Source organism: Hetaerina americana, unplaced genomic scaffold, assembly GCF_022747635.1.
Source record: "Hetaerina americana unplaced genomic scaffold, ioHetAmer1.1.p SCAF_300, whole genome shotgun sequence".
In the NCBI taxonomy this organism is placed as follows: domain Eukaryota; kingdom Metazoa; phylum Arthropoda; class Insecta; order Odonata; family Calopterygidae; genus Hetaerina; species Hetaerina americana.
In genome coordinates this window covers 72114-94671 of record NW_027286876.1, presented here as the reverse complement: position 1 = coordinate 94671, position 22558 = coordinate 72114, and the positions used below count along the sequence as shown (strand labels likewise).

At 36.5% G+C, this 22558-nt stretch overlaps 1 protein-coding gene across 5 annotated transcripts in view; it reads left to right on the top strand.

The window, feature by feature from the left end:
- The window catches only part of LOC139691216 (src substrate cortactin-like), a 45533-nt gene extending 32938 nt beyond the window's left edge, over positions 1-12595 (top strand). For 3 of the 5 annotated variants that reach the window (XM_071588959.1, XM_071588956.1, XM_071588957.1), the window contains one exon: positions 1948-8954. In XM_071588959.1, the coding sequence (XP_071445060.1) occupies positions 1948-2025 (78 nt within the window). In that variant the 3' untranslated portion in view covers positions 2026-8954. Of the gene's footprint in view, positions 1-1947; positions 8955-12484 lie in introns of those variants that run through there. The other 2 variants (XR_011701574.1, XR_011701573.1) reach the window with 2 other exon arrangements.
- The last annotated feature ends 9963 nt before the right edge of the window (positions 12596-22558 follow it).

The window sequence follows — 22558 nt, the reverse complement described above, 5'->3', positions numbered from 1 at the left end:
GATATATGTGGTATAGCCACAGAGTATTAGTGCATAGATATGCTATTCATTTTAACGGTGTGAACAATCTTATGCTGAAGCGTTCAGTCATATGAGCCTGTAAAATTTACTAATATGATTGGAGCTGGGCAATCATTGATTATCTGTTTTGTGGATTACCCATGCTATTCTCTTTCTTTTCCCTGAACTGCAAAATTTTAATAAAAGTACAATTGTCCAGAAAATTAAATTATTGGAAATTTTGACGTACTTTTTTGTAACAAATTCTTAAAAAATTTTAATTCCACAAAAAAAGAAGTTATCATTAGTACTTACTGTTTTAATTTAAAATTTTTTTACAATCCATACCTTCCCAATTTCATTTCTTTCAAATTTATAGCCCTGAAATTCCATATTCTCCAATGAGACAAGAGCGAATACATAGCTTTACTCTGCCACAAATAAGTCATTAACTGCTCATACTGCAAAATTTTAATTGGTCTATTATTTGACGAATATGAATCCATATCGGCAGCTCTTTGTTAATATTCGTCCTTTGCCACTCATTTGTTTTTCCCTGGCTACGTGATTGGTTTAGCTTAATGAGAAAAATACGTTTTGCTCTTCACTTGATCAGATAGTTCTGTGCTTTTGTGAAACTATTAGAATTACAATTTTATAAAAATGGCTAAAAAGCAAAGGAAATGTTCATTCCATTACTAAAAAACTCGATTTATTGATCACAATCAATGAAAAAGGAGAGTTACCCTGTATATATCCATTTATATATCACACAACCATATTTTCTGCGTTTATTTTGGTTATCCAAGTTTTTTTAATATCCGTGCTTCGTTGTGCATTCATTAGCACTCTTGATATTATCAAAAGTTTACTGTACATAAGGTTATGCTTATACTTCTGATATTTTGGGATTCAAATGGTTTGCATTTTAGATATAATCAACTGATAAATACATCAATATTTTGTAGGGTAGATAAAATAATGAACAGCAGGTATTTTACAGATGTTTTAAAGAATCCTTCTGGTTGATTGACCCTGGGATCTCGTGGTGGGTAGTCATTGTTATCAAGGGTAATATGAGGAGGAAATGGGACCCTGAAGAAATTTGACAAAATGAAAAAAAAGTTAAAATTTAGTCCATGCTAAAGTACCATTTTTAAGGAATAAAATTGGCTAAAAGGATTGAAATGAAAGCAAATGAAGTGGAGGAGAGGGAACCTTGTAGGGAGAAATATACCAGTGAGAGAAGAGGCTTGCTGAGAGAATGGAGTGTTGGCGGCGTTGGTGACCAATGGGAGGGAATGATTGGAAATATGGAACAGAAGAAAGTGGGGTAGGGAGTTTGTGGAGCTGATAAATAATCTACCATGATGTAGGGTGTATAGTGTCATACTAAGTGTGCCTTACAAGTGTATCGTTGATCTATAAGAATCAGCTGTTTTCAAAGGTGTGGTATGTGGGGTGAGGGGAGTATTTGCCTGGATTAGTATATATTCTAAATGTCTGCTCCTCTCGATTGAAGACTCAAATTTATTTTATTGAGTTAGCTAATTTACAATTGGCAAATAGACCATTGGTTTAAAAAATGTCACGAGACATACATTTTTGCTTGAGGGAGGATTATTTGTTCATTGCAGTCTCTTGTCATAGTTTGCCAAATTTTGAAAATAAAAAACAATTTATTTTGGTGAGTAATTACTGTGTGTGTTTCTAAAACTATAGAAAACATTTCTTTTCATTTAGATGGATTTTTACATTATGTTTCAGTCATGAGTGTAAACATGTCTCAACACCTATTGCAGAAAGGGTAATGTAATGGATGACAAAACATAAAGAGCATGAACAGCTCAGCGAGTGTTAACTATTGATTATTTTTTTGTGTTCAGCTTGAAGTGAATTGTCCCAGTTTCTTATATCTTATTCGATTGCCTTTGACTGACGTTTCAGATCGATGAAGGTTGGTGGCGTGGATTCTCCAAAGGCCAATATGGTCTCTTTCCTGCTAACTATGTCCAGCTCCAGTAGCCATTTGTTTGATGGCTCTGAATGAATGGGATTGAGGAGTACTAATGTGTTGGACATGTGATGAACAAAATATGCCTCAAATTTGAAAGTGAGTTCATTGTTAACTTGATAGGAATCTGTTTATTTCTAACTTGTATATAAAATCTGGTCAGCCAGCAGGGCATTGGTGCTTAATTAACTATTCCTTTCATTGTAATCTGTTTTAAGACCTACCAGTGCTTATTTCAAATCCATCTCTTTGGACGTTGGATAAGTTATTGTGAACTGTATTGCCATATTTTTCAGTCTTTATACGTTTGGAAGTTTGATTAAAAGAAATGGAGTGCTTGAAGTATTTCAAAATGCTTCAAATTACTAAAGTTTTTAGCAAAGCCTCCATTTCCTTATTATGTGTTTAGCCCTCTGAGTTGTAGAAGAGATTGGGCCTAGGTCCTGGTATGAAATGTCAGTGAACTGCCACCATGGTGGTGTAAGTTGCTCAGATTGATAATTTGAATCTTAGCTCATTATTCTGCTGGGACACCTTGGTCTCTGGCCGCAAATTAATACGGTGTGAATTGAATAGCCAATGACTGAGGATAAAAAATGAATTTGGAGGAGCAGAGGAATGAGTAACAGGGTAGGGAGGAGAAAAGGAAGTGAAAACTTATTCTTTAATTGACCACATTTGAAAGAGCTGGTAGCAAACCGAATCTTCTGTGAACTTAATTTTGGACTTATGGCCCCCATGGCCTTATGGCTCTGCAGTACGGTGGCTCTGGTGGCGAAGGGTGATCATTGGGTGGAACCTGAGTGTTGGTAGAGATTTAACTGGACCAAAAGCTGAAAACTGTCATCAGGACATGGAATAAGACCAGAGGGCAGAGCTGGAGAGGTTTGATAGAGAAATGTGGGTGCTAATGGGATCTAGGGAAGAAAATGGAGTGCGGTTGGGTCCTCCTGCCTTTGTCACTCCAGGGAGTGATTTGTGAAATAAGATACATAGAAAATACCATTTTCAAAGGAGTCCACGGATCAGTTCCCAGCAGATGAAGTTGACTTTCCCTATAAGCAGTGGCTGCATTTCAAGTGGATCACAATTTCACTTTGAATTTGCAACTTTTCTTTATTCTCTTCTCTGCCTTCCTTTGTTTGCAATTATTGGTCATGAAATTCACACCACTAGAATTTATACTGGTTAATAACGATCATTAAAGTTATTATGCATTGATGTTGCTAATTGTTGTGAGTCATGTGTTATCTACTAAATTGAAAAGAATTATTTTGGATATTGGCAACTTAAAAGATAGTATTTTATGGTCAGTATTAATCATTTGCTAATTTTTAATATTAGCAAGATATTCTGTTTATATAAATGTGAAAAGGCGAAATGTAGACTGAAAATTATGGTGAAGTTTATGATCTGATCTCTACAAAAGGGGTTTGAATTTGGAAGTCATCCTGATGTCTAAACTGATGTTATGTATTTAAAGCCGAAAATATCATTCCAAATTTCACTTCTTTTGTCACAATGGCAAGTTTAAGTGACCAATGCCTATATGAACAAATTTTTATTTTAAATATGTTTTAATAGTGAGGAAAAATACAGCCTCTGAAATTGCTTATTTAATACCTCTTAACTTTCTTTGTTACCTTATTCTAGCGTGGAATCATTAATTATGATTTCTTGAATGTAAAAATGATTCTTCTTGATGAAATAGTGCGATACCTTTCTGAAAATTTTTCTTTTAAATTGAAAGATCCATTTTTTCTGCTAGATATAAAACGGATGCCTTAGGGAAATGGCTATGGATTTCAATAATCAATTGACTAAGGAGTACTAAGCTATATCATAAAATGAGATTTGTGTGTTTAGGTTTTTTAAATTTTTTATTTATATTGTTATTCTAAACCAGAGTACCGGGAAAATCTCCAATAGCAACCATGGTAAATGACTTTATATTTGTGATGAAAGTTTCTTGCATTTAATGTTACCAGTTCCATAAATGCACGTTCGGTCCTCATAGGTTTCATAGGTGGCATGTATCTAATTTTATTTCATTGTATAAATTCTTTGAAACAAATTCAAAATAAGTTTTCGTTGGTGTGTGCACTTGATGTAACACCTGACCGAGTGAATTCCTGAGAGCAATGCTATTCCAAATGAACAAGCCACGAAGGGAGTAGTATCTTGGGGGGGGGGGGGAGTAACAGGATATAGTATCAGTAGCTTATCTCAAAGTATATACGCAAAGTCAAATATAAAAACATTTACTTCATAGCAAGGACATAAAGAAATAGTGAGTTCACATTTTGCTAACATTTTTCAGGTGGTTTACAGAATACTGACGACCATCTCCTTTAAATGTGTGTATTGAAACTTCAAATTCCCTTCATTCTTGAATTTATATACATTTTTGATGGCCTGGACTGATCTTTATATGCGAGGAAAACTTTAATCAATATGTAAACAAACTGCAAATCTAACGAGCAAATTAAAATGCCTTTAGCATCTGAGTCACTTGATCCCTGCCATTGCTTGATGTATTCATCATTCCTGTCTCTTCTCCTGGTGGAATACCTAGGTGCATCTTGGTCTGAAATGACCATAGATTAAAGGTACATCCCTCTTGCTCTCAATTTCCTTTGAGTGAGAATGTAAATATGAATCCCAAGGTGGAGGACAGAACTGCTTTTATAATAATCTTCCATCTACTTTTGGCCACACATTATCCATTGAGCGTTTTGGAAGGAAAAAAGAGGAAGAATGGTCCTGATTCATCTTCGAAATGCAAACAATATTGGAGTTATTTATTAAAATATCATCTTGGATTGAAACCATACTTTGGCAAGCAAACTTGGTTTTTTAAGTTAGCTCTGTCTGAACATTTTGTCTGTCACCGATTGACTCTCTTTAAACTTAACTAGGAGTCCAGGGTCCTTGCTGGTGATATAGCTGGATCTATGCACTTTCTCGAGCTGTTGATCCAAATTGACAAACTCAGCTGATAAGGGCAGATTCTCAGACATCCTAAGTTTGATTCTGTTTAGAATTGCTGATGGTGCTATGGATCTACAGAAATCCTGCTTCATTGAAAGCAAGCCACTAAAAGGACATTTGCCTTGCAGTTATAAATTGACAACCTAAGACAGTTAAAAAAATGTACATTTTAATGAAATGAAGATGCAATTTTGCAATTTCCGTGTTTACGCAGTTGTTGAATCACTCGTCGTATTAAAGAATTGCCTTGGATACAATTTTTAGTCTCTTCACTAACACCCATTTATTTGCCATGTAAATCACAGGATGATAAACTGTGCCTTGGCCATTCCTTGTAAGAAGTTTCTGATTATATGCCATACTAATTGCATCAGGAAGCCTCTAGCCAAGCCAGATGTACAAGGAGCCTCAAATACAGTACTACAGTATTTGCCATGTTGGAATTTACAGTTTCCTTTGTTTATGACATAATTTTTTTGGGGTCCTCATCACTTAACTCGTATTCCAAGTCTATTCCTGGTTGTCACAATTAAAAGTTCTATTTTCTCACTATTCATGTCTTTTTCTGCTAGAATTTTGAATGTTCTTAATATTTAGTATGCAAGTTATTCAGAGCATTGCGAAACTTTTGGTTTTTATTATGTTTTGAATAATTAAAAAAAATACACATGGATGAACAATACATGGGCAATGTGAACTTTTTGCGTTAAGAATTTGAAAGTGGCCGTAGAGTATATGCATTACCATTAGAATTCGTGCAACTTCTCCTTGTGATTGTTATGTGCTCCCAGGTGGTGCATGAAAGGTGGGACTCTGCAATATTTTTATAGATTTTAATCCTTCCTCTGAATACCTTATACTTGTACGAATTGTAGCGTTGGAATATTAGAAAAAGTCTTTGTGTAAATATTATGCAGTTGGAAAGGAATGCAAGGATAATTGTTAAAACCAAGGAGAGTGTTTTCTTAAATTTTAACCCCATTGACTTGTGCATTCTCTCATGAAAAGAATTTTAAGTATGGACTTTAGTTAGTTGACATAATCAATGATGTATTTAAGTTTCTTGCATGCTATGAAATTTATTTTGTTTATTCCTCAATGTGAAATCAATCTCATTATGCAAGGGTTGAGAGAGTTGGATAGAGGGCATTATGCTATGAGCAGGATATGAATGACAGATTATGAGCTTATAGGTTTCTTCATTGGCATGAATCTAATGTTTACCATTGTCCAGTGAAAATTTTGATCCTAGTAAATACCCGGAAGTTTGAAGGATGAAGAAGAATATACTATGGCATTTTTGCTTTTAATTGAGGTTCGACCATTTTGGGTATAGTATGACTAGTTTCGACGCATATGCATTGAACCTAATCATGCCAAAAATTAAAGTGTGGGAAAATAAACTGTATTCTTCATTACTCAAAATGAATTTCCATGTAGTCATGCTTTATACCATCAAATTTAAAAGTAAGAAATTAACATTCATAAATGGCCAAATGTGTTTATTTATTGAGTGCTGGTGGCCTTTCATATGCTAGTATGCTCTTTATTCCTCTCTAATTATTGATGAATTAGGTATATAACCTAAGACAGTACATATGTGATATTGACATAGTCGAAAAGGTGAAATCTCAAGCAATGCAATGGCCAGGAGATTTCTCAAAGGATAGACCCTCAATCCATGAGCATGAGTGCCCTTTCCCATTCCTCTCCCATCCCAAGGATGTCAAGATTTTTACTAAATGTGTGTATCTCAACAGCTTTTCAATGCTATTGGCAATATCGTACTATACAAATGCAAAGCAACGGCGACCCCTGGGTGGTTGGGGGGGGATCAGTACAATAGCCAGTGCCTTTCTCTGGTCACTGGTGTGAGTAATGGAGATGCCCATTTTATCTGTGGAGATTTGTCTTGACAATTATCATCATGCCTTTACATCATTTGTGCGAAGAAACTTGCAATATATTCAATGATTGCTGTTTCAATGTGGTATGCGAACTGCACTCCCTCCCCCCTTCCTTCATCCCTTGTTACCACTTCCCACCCCCCCCTCCCTGTACCTCCCCTGTTTCTGGTTGTTCTTAATGATAATGCCCTCCACCTCTTAGTAGCTATTGTCTCTTAATTTACATATGTGTACTTTATGCCTAGCACAAATTATCTTGGCGATTCTATTCCCTCTATGATAGAAGTGGTCAAAACAAGTTCTGTTCAAAGAAAGATGAGACTGGTTGAATAAGTACTTGATTACCCCTTTAATCATACTTATCACCTTCAAAATGCAGCCCTTGGCTGCCAATAAAACACTCCCTATGGTTTTACCAGCTTTCGAATTCCGACTGGTATGCTTCTTTCACATAGAAAGACCAGTCTCACTTTTTTTGTACAGATCCTGCTTTTGCAATGGCTGGCATTGGTTTCTCTAAGATGGAACGACTGTTGGCTTTGTAAGTGGTTGCCCTTGTATAGAAAATGTGATCACCATCACTCTCCCATAGTGCTGTATTTTTCCTCGTAAAATATTTGCATACATTCCATTTTCAGTAATTGTATTACTGTCTTTTCACTGAGTATTGCAGTGACAAAATTAGAGGCAGTGCCATTGTATCAGGTCACTATTGCTGGTGTTCTTATTGTTACAGGCATAATCATTGTAATTTATCTTGGAAGGCCCAATGCACTTTCACTAGTTGAATGGGAGGATAATCAAAGCCAAAAAGAAATTGCTCATTACCTTTGACTTCCCAAGGACAATTTTATTAGGAATAAAAATAAGGGTGATACTCTACTCACTAGATGATGTTCATTTTTATACAACTTTGTAATTTTTTAATAACACATTTGATTCATCAGGAGAGTAGTTAAATATTTCTTCTTTTTACATAAAAAATATATCCAGTTAAGAATTTATTACAATGCTGGAACCAGATAATAAATATTACATTGTTTTTAGTGGGCAAGATGGCCTAAAATATGAATTAATCACAATATGTTTCAGTCAAAGTGTTTCAAGAAAAGTGAAAATTTGCATTTACCATTTAACAGTGTTACTTTATCAAATATATTACATTAAATATTTCCTTTAATTATAACATATAAATCGTAAATTAATTTAGAAAAGGACACCTAGTGAAAATCATTTTTGTAAATGCATGATTTATATCATGTCAGCCAGAAGGAGCAACATTTGTGTTATATCCCTTTTCGTGGGATATGAAAGAATTATTGTGAATGAGGCTAAATGAAAATGTTGCCCAGTTTAATAATAAACATAAGAATATGTTAGGCGGGCACAAAAATATTTCTTTTTCATAAAGCCAAGTTAATTTGTTCCCTATGAACTAAAAGTAAGGGTGTGCTGTGATGAAAGATCCATACGGAAAGCTTATGCTTTTACATGAAAGTCTTATTCATTTTAGCACAAAGCTTTTCTGCCATCAGGACTGATGGTGGCTATTGTACTTAATTAGGTTGGGACATGAAAAAATATGACTTTTATTATCATTGCTACAATTATTTATAATCTATAAAGAAAATTAAGACTTTTGTAATGATATGTATTTTGCGGAAATGTCTTTATTATTACTCATTTCTAATTTATAAACAGCCTACTGTGGTGAATCAGGAGTATTACAAATTTACACGATTAGTATTTTTGGAAAACTTGCTGGCATATTGGAGTTATTTGCAGATGTTTTCAATTATTATTTCATTCTCTCAATACCTTCAAGAAAGCATATCACCGTTTCGTATTTAACTATTTGTCAAAGTTATAATTTAGTTGGTCTGTCATGGTGACTTGATATTGAAGAGTTTTTAATAACTTGGATATTTGTTAGACCTGTTATTTTATTTATATCAAAGGTCAGTACTATGTAAACAAAATTGTATTGATAATTCATGTAACTCAAAAGATTGTTGTATTTTGATTGAAATAAAATTGTTTTAAAAACAGCATAGTTGTCATAACATCATTTTAATCATTGCTTAAGCATAAGTAGCATTGGGTGAATTCTTCTCGGGTCTTCCACCGGGTCAATGGCTCCATAGCTGCCGACGTTTCGATTCCCGACTCGGTCATCGTCATCAGGGCTGATTGCCGTTCCGCCAAAAAGTTTCAAATATATTTATTTATTTACCCGTCTCCACGGCTCAGGTGTCATCTGATTGGTCCCCAGACCCACCATTGTCGGGGCGCCTCGTGATTGGCCGAGCGTTCTGCCTAGTTTCCCTGATGCATTTCAGAATAGGTTTCCAGGTACTGCTCAAATGAAAACCTGAATCCCTATTGAAATTTTTCTTTTGAAGGCGGATCTCGATGGCGTGGTCTCGGCCGACGATGTGTTCGGCGATGTCCGATTTTCCAGTATCTTGCTGAAAGTATGCTAATATTTTCTTTGTTGCCGCATAGCTTGACCTGCCAACCATTCCTGTCTCAATTTAAGTGTTTCATTTTTCTGTTAATTCGTGTTTTCGTTCAGTTTTTTAATCACCCAAATTTTTCATGTTTAATTCATTTGTGCCCTGCCTTCTTTAAATTATAGCTACTTAGTGTAATCTTTCTCTATTATTTGCAGATTTCTTGGTGCAATAATTTTCCCGCCACATTGTTTTGTCTGGATTGACTGCCCTTTCTTCCTGACAGTGCCTTCACTGTCCTGTGAAGCGCGTCCATTTCACTCTTTGGGTAACCCCACCCCATGTTCATTTTTCCCTATCATTTGTTAATTTTATGTTTTCATTCACTTGTTGGCTATAGCTGTATGTTCGCTCTAAAAATTTCAATATGGCCTGCTTCATAGTGATCCACATTGATATATACTCTTATTCACTAAAAATGAACTTCATCTTATTTCTAATGATCGATCATTCAACTGATTCATTCGCAACCCGAATTACTATTGCTAATCAGGCATAAGTATTTCGGTGTCGAAAGTGGGATATTGAGGAGGATATATTACGTCCAGGCATACTTGTTTGCAGGATGGAAGGACAGTTAGCAGAAGTGAAATCAAATAAAGATTTTGGGATTGATTCATATTCCTGTGCAGCCATGTAAGTGTAAGATAAAATAGGAAGGATGTGTTTATATGGACTAAATGGTAGCACTTTTCAGGGTAAAATGTAGCAGATAGATCTTATCAGATTGGTGTAGTTTCATATTTCAAAAGTAGGGAAACGCAGAAGTGGGCGAGGACTTTAAAATGCTTGAATTCCATTTTCACGGATATTTTGTCCTCCCTCAATCCTATAATTGTAATCACGCACGACCATAGTCGTGAGCTATAGACAGTGAATCATTCTGTGATATTCTTCCGCGGCAAGTATGTCTTCGGTTCGAAAACTCGCAAATGCAATCATCTGCTACCTTCATATACATTATTACACTTGCTAGAAAAGTATATATTTTAAAATTTTCATGTATTTACATGTATCTATCGCCGGGGTTGAAAAACATGTTTAAAATGGAAATGAATTGAAAAATGTATAAGCAGATCGCTAAGTAACAGACATTGAAATAAATTAAGTGCTGGAAGGCTAAAATATCTTTAGCCTTTCGGAAATTGAATGATAATGTTTACCGAGTTGATTGTTTGCCAGATTCTTCCAAGCTCAATTTTATGAGAAGTGCGCATGAACAGTCGACAAGGCATTGGAGGCTGAGTGTTGAAAAAAATGAAAGATAACCTGCTAAAGTAACGTCTTTGTTTTGGTCTTAATAATAGTTTTCCTGCCTCCTCAGTTAACACAGATTTTCCCTTCTTTCTGCCGAACAGTAATTTAACATTCCTGTATAGGGCACCAATTTTACATTAACTCCGTAGCCTTCACACCGCATCTTCCACCATGCTTGTTTTGCTCACTTTGTAACCAGCTTAATTAATTCTTAAACTCTGTATTCATGTCCTTCCATTTTCTTTTCTCATCTTTTTTTTTAAATTCTTCCAAGCAGAGCAAAATCTAATTGCCCAGCAAGTTTGCTAAATCGGAAAGTACAAAAGAAACTATTATCAGTTCAAATAACTTCCATAGAAAAATGACAAATTTGGTAGCAGAAGAGAGATAAATTCAACGGTTGTGATAAAAAATGAAATCAGCCAAATAGTATTTATTTTTGAATGAAAGGAAGGGTGACAAAAGTAGTGAGCCCCTTACTTTTTATTGTAACATTAAGCAGGAAAAACTCATTCAGATATTTTATAAATTCGTTATGTTCATTAGCTCAAGGTGCATTTCAAGAAATTATAATTTCAATAGAATAAAAAACAGAAGAGAAGAACAGAGTATCCAAATGGATGAATAATTAAAGGGTATTGTGGCAAAAAGTAAAATGTCCACTTCCTAGAAAATCGGGAGGTTAAAATTTGCAAAGACCATAAAGACTAGAGAAAGAGCGGCAAAAGCCTCCAGTCCAGGGGAAGGAGCATATGTTCTGTAAGTCCTTAAGAGAGTGTATTGCTGTTTTGTTCAAAGATTTTTAGTGGGCTGAAGGAAGAAAAGAATAAGTCGTGAACTAATGATGGTGACAATAAATTTGGAAGCAGTCCATGGGGATCAGATATAGAAAAATATTTTAAGTTCAGAAGAGCCCTACTCTTAGACATTACTCTTAAACAGATTGCGTCCAGGAAGTGTGTAGCAATCGGAAATATAGTAGCACAGATTTTAAGCCGCGAAGAGCTTTATGATCGGTTAGCATAGACCAAGGATTTGTATTAAAGAATTCTTAAAATTTGATGTAATGGTTTCTTGGAGAAAATAATTTGCTACTCAATAGTGTGAGTGTTGATTGCGTTCATTAAGTAATAAATGTATGCTGAGAATATTTAAAAATAATCGCCGGAACGTAGTATCTCGAAGTCAAGAATCAAGCACCCGACCTGGGGTATAAGGGTGGTGGGTGGGCTTGGTAACCCTGACTGCGACATACCCGAGGTGAATGGACCCTCTGAGGGTTCCCCCTACTGTCTAAAGGGAACCTATGCCAATTTTTTTCTTGGATTTTTCAAGGTCATTCAAAAGCTCGTGAGTATTCCATGATTCATAGTATCCCCAACATGCTTACTTACCATCATAAAATTCCAAAAATTTGGTAGGCTGTCTAAAGTTCAAGGATGAAGGATTTCACATAAGTCGTAACCTTAGCTCGCAATTTAGACTTCGTCAGGCTAAGTAATTTGAATGAAGTCAAAATTTCGAGTGAAGGTTACAACTCACCAAGTTCTTGAATGTCCTTGGGCAAACACTTTTCTGCAGTTACTTCGAAGGTGATTACGAATGTATAGTGCAGACTGGTTTAGAGTTTTTTCATCAAATTTATTTCATCTCTTGCATTCTTTTAATACATTTATTTACACTGACTGAAATAAGTATGAACATAATGCATTCATAATTCATTGGATTGCAAACATAATTCATTGGATTGCAAACATAATTCATTGGATTGCAAACATAATTCATTGGATCTTGGTTAACAGCAATTTTTAATGGAAAGACGGATGAAGGTCAGCGCTGCACACGCACGTCTCCAAGCACAGCCGATTTCTGGACGGCGACCATAAGCACGACATCGCCCGAGGGGAGCAGTGGAAACCCGAGCACTGGTGGAGGGAAGGAGATGGCTGCCCTCCAAGCAAGTTAGTGGGCTTCACACTTTTCTCCCAGTAGCTGCATCCAGAGGTTTCCGCACATTTGCTCGCCCCTAGCCCACATCACTCGCGGCCCCTTGGAGCCTTACAGCAAGAGGGAGGAGTAGTTCTAAGCAAGCTGGTTTGGTCAAAGTAATGATTTAAATTAAAGGAAGAGGCAATTCACATCTCTAATTGTTCAATGACTGGTTGGACCATGACATTATTAATCAATACATTATTTTTCCATAGAATATGCCTGTACCAGTTCACAACTGAAACATTTTTGGGACAAATAAAGGTTTGTGATACCGATAATGAGAATTGTTCCTTGTATTATTTCCTCCATGACTATCAACATTTAGAAAAGTTACCACTAAAACATTAAAAATTTAGTGCAAGCAGAACGAATGAAGATCGTTCCGGATTTAATGAAAAGCAAATTGGATAAAAGGAACAGCAAGGTAGTGAAATATGGATACTTGAAAGAGTAACATACTTTTGGAACAAAAAACATATGCATGCAGTTCTGTTGCACAATGCAGCTGCCAAGGAACATATGCATGGAAAGATCTCTATTTCTGTAGATTCACGGAGTTGGCAATAAAAATGTGTGGCATACATTTTAATTAATTATATTGAAAGACTGAACTGAGTAGATGAAAAACTGCACAAAAAAATGGAAAAAGTCATCATCCTGCATAGAAATAGTAAAACTATGGTAAGTGTAAGGTAGATTGCACTCATTACGTAGTCGAACGTCATCTTAAGCATAAACTGAAAATGAAGTGATGGTTATGTATTACTAATGAGAAGAACAGCCTTAAATAAATGAAGGGGGCAATTGACATCTTTGTTTGAGTGAGCTTTAGGTGGAGTATAGCAATTAGGAGTTGAAGAAAATGTTGAAGGAGGAAGTTCCAGGAGTAATCTGAAGCCACAATTTATGAACGATGATATGGGATACAATTCAGTGATTAGAGGGAAAAAAGGTGCAGCTGCGTCCATATTTGTCCACAATAGACAGAGTAAAGGAGGTATGGGAAAAGGGTCATGATAGCGTGCCAGGATGGTAATCAAGCTAGATTTATCAGACAGCATCAGAATGAAGATGAGATCAAGTAATTCATTGCCACCACTTTTAAACTACAGTAATCACCACCACAAAATGTGGATTAAAAGTTCAGCTTGTATAGTACAGAAAAAAGCTGGCAAGTTAATTAGTTCATTTTAGATTACCTCATTTGGCATATGAAAGCAACTGGCGCAGAATACATGGGACTCTTATCCGTTGCTTTTCACTTTGATTATCCAGATCGGCATTCAATTACATTTACTTAATGCTCGGTCGGTTTATGCCAAAGAAACAAAGGAGCCGTCAAAATAATAATGACAAGGCATAATCAAGGGCATAAAATGAAAATTTCCAACGGGGCCCCCATTGTATAGATTTAATCATTCAAAAAATAATGTAAATGATATATATTTGCTTGTTTTTCCAGGGATGAGTACAATCAGCCCTCCATCATTGTCTTTAATCCATTTACGTTTCGATGCGAGCTTCAGTCAACTCTTCATGCGGACTTCTCATAAAATTTACTTTGGAAGAATCTTGAAAACATTAACTCGGTAAACCGTTTAATTCATGTACCGCACGCTGCTACGCCAATAGCGTCTTTGCGAGGTGGAATGAATTTTTGGCCAATCAATACTTCAGTTATGAGAATGAATTTTCTTGTATTTGCTTAGTGGTCTGCTAATAAATTTTCGCATTCATTTCCATTTTAAACATTTTTTCAACCCTGGCCATTGAATAAAAGTATAATAATAATAATATATAAAGTTCCATAAAATAATGACCCAAGAAAAATTAAATTATCACCTATATTATAAGAGTTTCCAATATTAAAGAGGACAACGAAGTAGTTTATAAAATTGTTGAATGAAAAGTAAAAAGCAGAGCAGGCATCTAATGGTGGGTATACTGGAGGGGTGCAATCGTGTTTTACGCAAGACGAGTCTTGGTCAAAGACACCAAATTGCCCAACACTTGAATGTCCGCCTACCCCCGGAATATAACATGCATTCAACAATTCAAATCTTTGTTTCCTTGTATCGTTTATTGTTTACAGCCACCTTTAGAGGGCACCTGTGTTCATCATTATGTATAATTGAATTTGAAATTGGATATACAAAGAACGTCTTCTAGTCGTCGTCCTGCTGAAGCCCTAAGGGCTATGCTGTCTTTTCGATTTTATCCCCCATGGTTCAAGTCGGACAACACGCTGCAGCACTGGCCTCTCTCAGCATAGTAAATTCTGATCAAAATTCTCCTGAAACCTCGCAGTCCTTTACCTAGAGGCTTGTAAACTTGATCGAAACAAGCCTACATCATTCAATTCCTCACCATTACCCGCGATTAATTACTCTCAGGTTTAGAAACGCTTTGTAAAATTTTTCATTTTTGTACCAACTCGAAAATATTTTCCACGGCGAAAGAAAACGATATGAGGAGTTCTAGAAACAAACACGAACAAAAATTATGAACTTCCACTTGAAATATTATATTAAGATTTTAATGTTCATCTTGTTAAACCTAGCCTTATATTTCGCCATTTCTTCTTAGACATTTTCGTCTTAGACATTTATTATTCTCGTTGAGGTCTAACTGCATTGATATTTGTTTAATGATTATTCTATATTAATGAAATATACGTATTTGAAATTATGAAACATGTGCTATCCAAGAGTAATGAAATTAAAGATGGCTGAGCTATGCAAATCAGGAGTCCCGTGGCTGAAGTTTCTAGGAGTACTGCTTCATTTCTAAGCTGCCCTTACCCTAGGATAAGGGCAGAGGTAAGAGGTAGGTTGACTTTTCGAAAAGACAGTATTAAAACATTATAATATTCCCCATTTCAGGAATATTATGAAAAATGGAAAAATGAAATAAATTAAAACTACAATTAAGGAATGAAATTAAATGGAAGAAAGATAATCCGCACAGCATCTGCTCGTCACTGAGGGAGCTGCAAAGGCCTTAAATGTCTTGGGCGGCGACATGGACTAGGTACTGCTTCATTTCTAAGCTGCCCTTACCCTACCATAAGTCCATCAATTCCGCGTACTTTCTACCCCAACTGGCTTGACAAACAGAACATTGTGCAACCACTTTTCCGGCATTTTTTAGATTCCTCCCGAAGCCTTTCAGGTTCCTCATCTTAAATATTAAATATTCATTTTAGTCTATTTCTCTATTTACATTCTCCTTGATAAGCACATCCCTAAAAGTCTCCAATAGATACAATGTCATATGACATCCTTTTTCTCATATTTGTACTTCTTAACCAACTTGTTCCAAAACACAAGATTGGTACATTGTTCTATCTCCTGTTTTTAATAAACCTTAATTTTAATGTGTAATTTTTTCTTCCCATTTCTCACAAATCGTTTGACCCATTAACTACAGGCTGCACAGGAATATTAACCAATCCCAAAAGTTTTGATTTCATTTCTGCGAACTGTCCTTCCATCCTGCAAATAAGTATGCCTGGAGCTAAGCTATCCTCCTCAACATCATACTTTTAACATCCAAATATTTTCGCCTGCCTTCTTTAAATTATAGCTAGTACGTGTACTCTTTCTCTATTTTTGGTGCATTAATTTTCCTGCCACACTGTCTAGTCTGGATCGACTCTCCTATCTTCCTGGCAGTGCTTTCACTCTCCTGCTAAGGGCGTCCATTTCACTCTTTGCGTAACCCCACCTCACGTTCATTTTTTCCTTCTCATTTGATAATTTTATGTTTTCATTCACTTGTTAGCTATACCTGTATGTTCGCTCTAAATATTTTCAATAAGGCTTGCCTCATAGTGATCCCATCGATCTACCAGATCGAAGTACTATTACCGGTAAGCGGGTTTCGACCGCTGGTTTCCGTGATGCATTACCAGATATCAATTTAGTTGACCAAAGAGGAAATCCGGATTTATATAAGACACTAATGGACGAAGTTACTTGACAGTTAAGGAATCGGCCATTGTTGGTATTAACTCCAGAGCTTTTGCTTTGATTGTGTATGTATCTCGTTTTAAAGTTTATTTGAATTTAGTTTAACCGATTCGAAGAGGTACGACGGTAAATTTAAATTTTTCCACCTCTTTCCTATTACCTTATTTTAAAAATACACCTTGGGCTGTTCATTCAAGGCGATTTTAAGCGCATTATATGTGACGCGATGTTTAAGTAGATAAAATACGACCACGCAAGGTTTCTATAATATATTTGCAAAATATTTTTGATAAGTTTCAAAATTCCGTGTTTCATTTAACTCCTCCTAGATAACAAAGTCTCCTTCACTTCACACTTCGTGGATTATTTATTCCTGCAAATTAAATTTGGTGCTTATACCCCACACCTTCACCTGAGGAGTCAACCGTGGTGCTTTCTTCTATCGCCATCGTACGCCCATCTCATGCAGCTCCGTCGCCGCCCTCCATCTCCAAGGCACCCGCATACTACACCTTCCAATTTCCATATTTAACACCCGAAAATCAGCTGAAAATAAAAAAAAATCAACTTCCATTGCCACATTAAGGAAGAAGCCAAGTTCATGGTGGGAGGTGAAGTAAAAGGAACCCTTTTAATACCTTATGTGTGTGTTAATGCTGTTCGACGGTTCAGTTGAGATAAATACCATAGCATATACGTCATAGTAGGAATAGTACTGAATTATGCATTTCATAATAGCAAATCTGAATTTTCAATTCGCAACTATAAATGGCATGTAGAGAAACATCCAATGTTATCCAGTGGCACGTAGATGAACGACTCGCGCGGCATGATTTTCCTTCAAGTATTCGTCGTAACACTCCAAAAGTAAGCGTTTTTCCGTTGTTGTCCGATTGATCAAGAATTTGAATCTTATGCTTTTATCGCCTCAGCTCTTTGCAACAGCATAGCCATCGTTCGGATAGTATTATGTTCAAATCTCACCAATCCAATCTATTCCAGCGTTCTCATGGAAAATCCTACCTAATCTTCAAATTTGATCATTTGTGGGACAAATGCTATCGAATACCTACTTTTAACTACTTTTCGCTAATTATTCTCAATGTGGACATTGTTATTCCCTGTGTTTCTGTCAGACAAGAGGTTTCCGTTGACATTTAGTTATGCTTATATGCTCGTTAAACTTTTTTCCCATGAAGCGATATCTTTTATCTTTTTCAGAATTGAAATTTGTCATTTATTTCCAAAATCCGTTCTCCACTAATGGATTGCTGGAATTAAGTTTAAGGCTTCGAAGTTACCATAGCAATATTCTCATATTATTTAATGACCTTTGATAAGGGAGCTGAATCCCCGTCGTAAAAAATAACAAAATCGATAACAGGGTTGACTGCTTTTTCAAATTCGGGTTATTTTCTCTGACCATTTTATGAGGCTTGAGACAGTGTGTTTAATTCCTTTCGAGGGTGAGATCCGATTGGAAGTATCTTTAACATCTTTCGTCATTTACGATCGAGGAACCCTCATTCGTTGCTAAATGCAAAGAGCTTCACAACTCGATTCGTTGTGTAGCAATGAAGTACAGGTAACAAATTATCGTGTACAACCACTTCGGTTCCACTGAGGCGAAGTAGCCGTACGCCCATCCTCTCGCTATGCCGTTAGGACCCATCTGCTCAACCGTTTTCAAAAATGCAATTCTTTCAATTCATTTTGCCTTTTCTAGTTTTAGAGCTATTTCTTGGCACCAACACCCTCTACCGGCGTTCCGGAATCCTAATGGCATCCATCTGCTGTAACGGTTTCGTAAAAACTATCAGATTCGATCTCATAACTTCTAATATGAGTGCACGCTCGTGTTAAGCTTCTGCTTATATTCTTAGCTGTATAAGTAAATCCTGAATAAAATTTCTCGAGAAAATGCTTTCCAATTTATCAATTTTATATATCTGAAGTTATTGTTTATCGTTAAATAATAGGATTCGTTTGTTTCAATAAATCAATTCCAATTTTTTTTTGCTAATTGGCAACTTTACCGTCATAATGTGAACACAAAGTCTACAACATAACTTTGGGATAAATTTGGCCTGTTAAGTTTTATTTAATATTTCATTGTGCGTTAACAATAATCTAATTTAAATCATGACGGCAGTTGACACCACAAAACGATGAGTATATATATCGGTATATTTTTTAGTTACTGCAATTTTTTCGGCAGGCCTTGAAATGCGGTTCAACGCACTTCGCCGGAATTAAGGACCATTTGAAGAACACATGGAAATCATTCCGATGAAAGTAAAAATTAGAAGTGGTGCGCTTGAGGTTACCAAATTAAATGTTTCACAGATCTTGCAGCAGTTTTATTGAAACAAATGCTTACTCTAAGGTGAGTGGAACGATAGAAAACACCAAATTTATAAAAAATGAAATTTAATATGGTTTGGAATGAATGTTTGCTTGTAGGATAATCCGAAACTAATTCAATTGGGCAGATTTTAGTTGTGATTCCTCAATGTAAATCAATGACATTTTAGTGTAAAATGACAAACGTTACGATACAAAAGAAGTAAGAGTAAATTAGATGTTGACAATAAACAGTTTGGGAAACCCCCTTTTGTTGAACTTAAATTATTGTAATAAGCAGCAACAATTTGACAGCGGTTCCCCAATGTTTTCCGACGGGAGTGCTGCATCAGTTCAACCCGAGGAGTCCCAGTTTACGGCACCATGAAACGAATTTCAGAGAGCAGTTTGCTGGCTCCTCTACAGTACCATATATTCCGGGATACCGTCTGGTATACACTAAGTGGTGCTCCAAATGCCCATGTTTCGCACCGATTGCATATTTGAGGCAAATGTGATCAGTATGGATTTTGTCAACAGAGCTATACGATTGTCAGCTAGTTATTTCTGAATGATTTCATCTCCGTGTCGAGTGAATCGTTTTTAATGTGCCAAAGAGGAAAATTCTGGTTGGCATAATTTATGGCCAAGGCGTTACCTGAAAGCAGTTTAAATGATTTTACGAAAGTGTACCTTATCTATGGTATTAATTCATTTAAAAGTGCCCTGATTAGTCGGTAAATTTCTTTATTTGAGGTAACTGCCGTTAATTCCATTCCAGGTACCTCCAGAGAGTCGCTATCTGGAGAAGATTTGATTTTGTAGGAGCGTACGTTTTCCAAGTGTTCACTATATGTCCAGCAATTGTTCAAAACACAACTTAATGCAACGGAATATGTAAAATAGTAATTAGGGTCGTCTTCATGAAATTTATGACATCTGGAAATGCGTCAAGGGATTGCAGATTCCGAGAAGGCAGTGGACGTAATTTAATGAAGAAGGTTTAATCGCTCATGGATAGGTAACCATATAACGACGGATTAAGTTTACTAGCCTATGAGAGGAGAACGCGTCAAAAAGAAAAAAACAAACCATAAACATCGTCGTATTTCCAGGAATGTAAACCTGTGTGGAAAAAAGTTTCAGGTACAGGCAGTATAAAATTTAATAGTCGAAAAGTACTATTTATGGCCCCTGTTCAATTTAGTTTACAACAGATACGGAATTTGAAAATATGCTCGAATGAGTACCGATTTTATAGGCTAGAATATTTCTCCAATTATACTCTGAAATAGAGTCGCAGAAATGGTAAGAGGCTATCAAATTATTAAAAATTTACGAAGAACAATCAGCATTTTCGACTACTCGACAGTATTTCAAAGCTAACACCAGAAGCAATTTAATTGACTGATGCTGAAGTAAAAAGTTCAGACACTTTCTAAAAAAAATTTAGCTTGCGTAAATTATGAACTTGTTAATAGTGATTATTTATTAGCCGATAAAATTTGATAGCTAAGGAAAAACCTACTGAAAAAATCATCCACGTGCAATGGTAAATATGGAAGTAAAAAACTTTTCTCAATATTGCACTACCATAATGAAGGGGCACGGAATTGTTTGCGGAATTAATGAAAACAAACCAATTTGTTTTACGGGAATAAGCTTAACCGTCAAAGGGGTGAATAACGTACTCTGATTAATACAACGAAAATGTAACGAGTAAGGCTTAAAAAGGAAGGAAGAAGAGAGGAGGATTGCACGAGTTTCCTGTTGCTGACCCAAAGAGGTATCATGCACAGCTCGTTGGAACCCATTTTCCGGCATTCGTTCAAAGGTGAAAACGAAGGCCGATGGCCGGTCCATCACGCCCCTCACACAAATCCCACGGATCTGCAGAGAGGGACGTCCTACTGGTACCATGTTACAGCGGTCCCTCTAAACGGGAAACCGCTGCCTTCGGAAAATGTTCAGTGAAAGGAACATGAAGAAGGATTCATGATGGAATAGGCAGAAAGAGAGCGATGGAATGATGCAATTTAACAAAATATTAACTACGGTCCACTTGTATATAATACTTTGTTAAATGACTAAATCTAAAGACATTGGATATAATTCATGATACGATAACATATTAGGCACGCCAATTGTGTGCAAACATTACGATAATGTGTTCATCACACTAAGTGTAAGCTATTACTAAATTAATATCACACCCAAGTCACGTTAAATGTCCTACCTACTTGAATTGCTATAAGTCACTTTAATTCACCCCCCATTTCTCTAAGTGCGCTGGTTGCGTCCCTTAAGCCCCGTCGGGGGCCCTACCGCGGGGGTGGAGGCCTTGTCTCATGCTAGGGGGACACCTACACACTGAACCTGTGATGCACGAGGTGGGGGGGGAGAGGAGACGACTCCCTACCTTTGCCAAACTGCAAGGTCCACCGGCGGCAGATCTCTCTCCATCGGCGATCCCTCGGTGCACACGCATATCACACAAGCACTATGCACAACGAACACACCATAATGACCATGCACCACACATCACAACACCATCACCACTGCTCTTGGGGCCAACACTGGAGTTATCCAACGATGGAGGCGTGAGAGATGCCTTTTCAGCTCAGGAATTGGAGACCTCCGGGAGTGTATGCTTAGCGATTTTGTGTTCATTGTATCGTGTTAGCGAATGCCTAGAGCAGATTGTTCTAGTATGCAAGTCTACATTATTATTGACGTACCATTTTGCGTGCAGAAAGCATGAATGACAATGTAAAAGGTGAGTCTTTGGCTTTTCCCGTTCGGTGCCGATGGGAGTGAACAGGAAGAATGGAATAGACGGGTGTCGGGAGAAAAAATAGAAAATGGAAAATTTTCCCGGTTTTATCATATAACGATGAAAAGAGGAAGGACTCTCCTATTTGAATTGAGTAGAATCGACAAGCTACCATTGGTCATGACCGAGAGGATTACAGACTAGGATTTCCTCCTATCCCATATCATTTAGCGCCCGAGGCAGGGCGGAACGATTGACATCAGGAGATACCAAAGGATAAGAATTCGAAAGGAAAGGTATACAATTTCAAACAATAGACAAATACAGTCACTCAAATGGCATCATGATTAATACAGTAATGAAGATTCTATGAAGAACAGTAATGAAGAAGCTAGGAAGAGTATTAGCAACCATTAAGGTTACGCAAGAATTTCAATATCTAAGCAATAGGTGGCTCTTGCGCGAGATTATAGCGATGAACTGAAAAAGTGAATTGAGGGCTCTATTATTCACGTTAATATATTTCACTGGAAGAAGGAATAAGCTCCACTCAAATTTGCTAATTTGGTTTTCCTAGTAATGAAAAAATATGCCAACACTTATCGATGGAAAAGGAAAGTGTTTCACTTCATTTTGATTTCGAGAAAAAACCAACAGGAAGGAGGTTTAATTTCGCTGTAGCATAGTCAAGTAATGAAAGAAATTAATTTTTTCCCGTGTAACTGTCACAGCGGGCCAGGGGGAGACCAACACTGACAGGAGAAGAATAGGCTAACGCAGAGCGAGAGCGGGAAAGG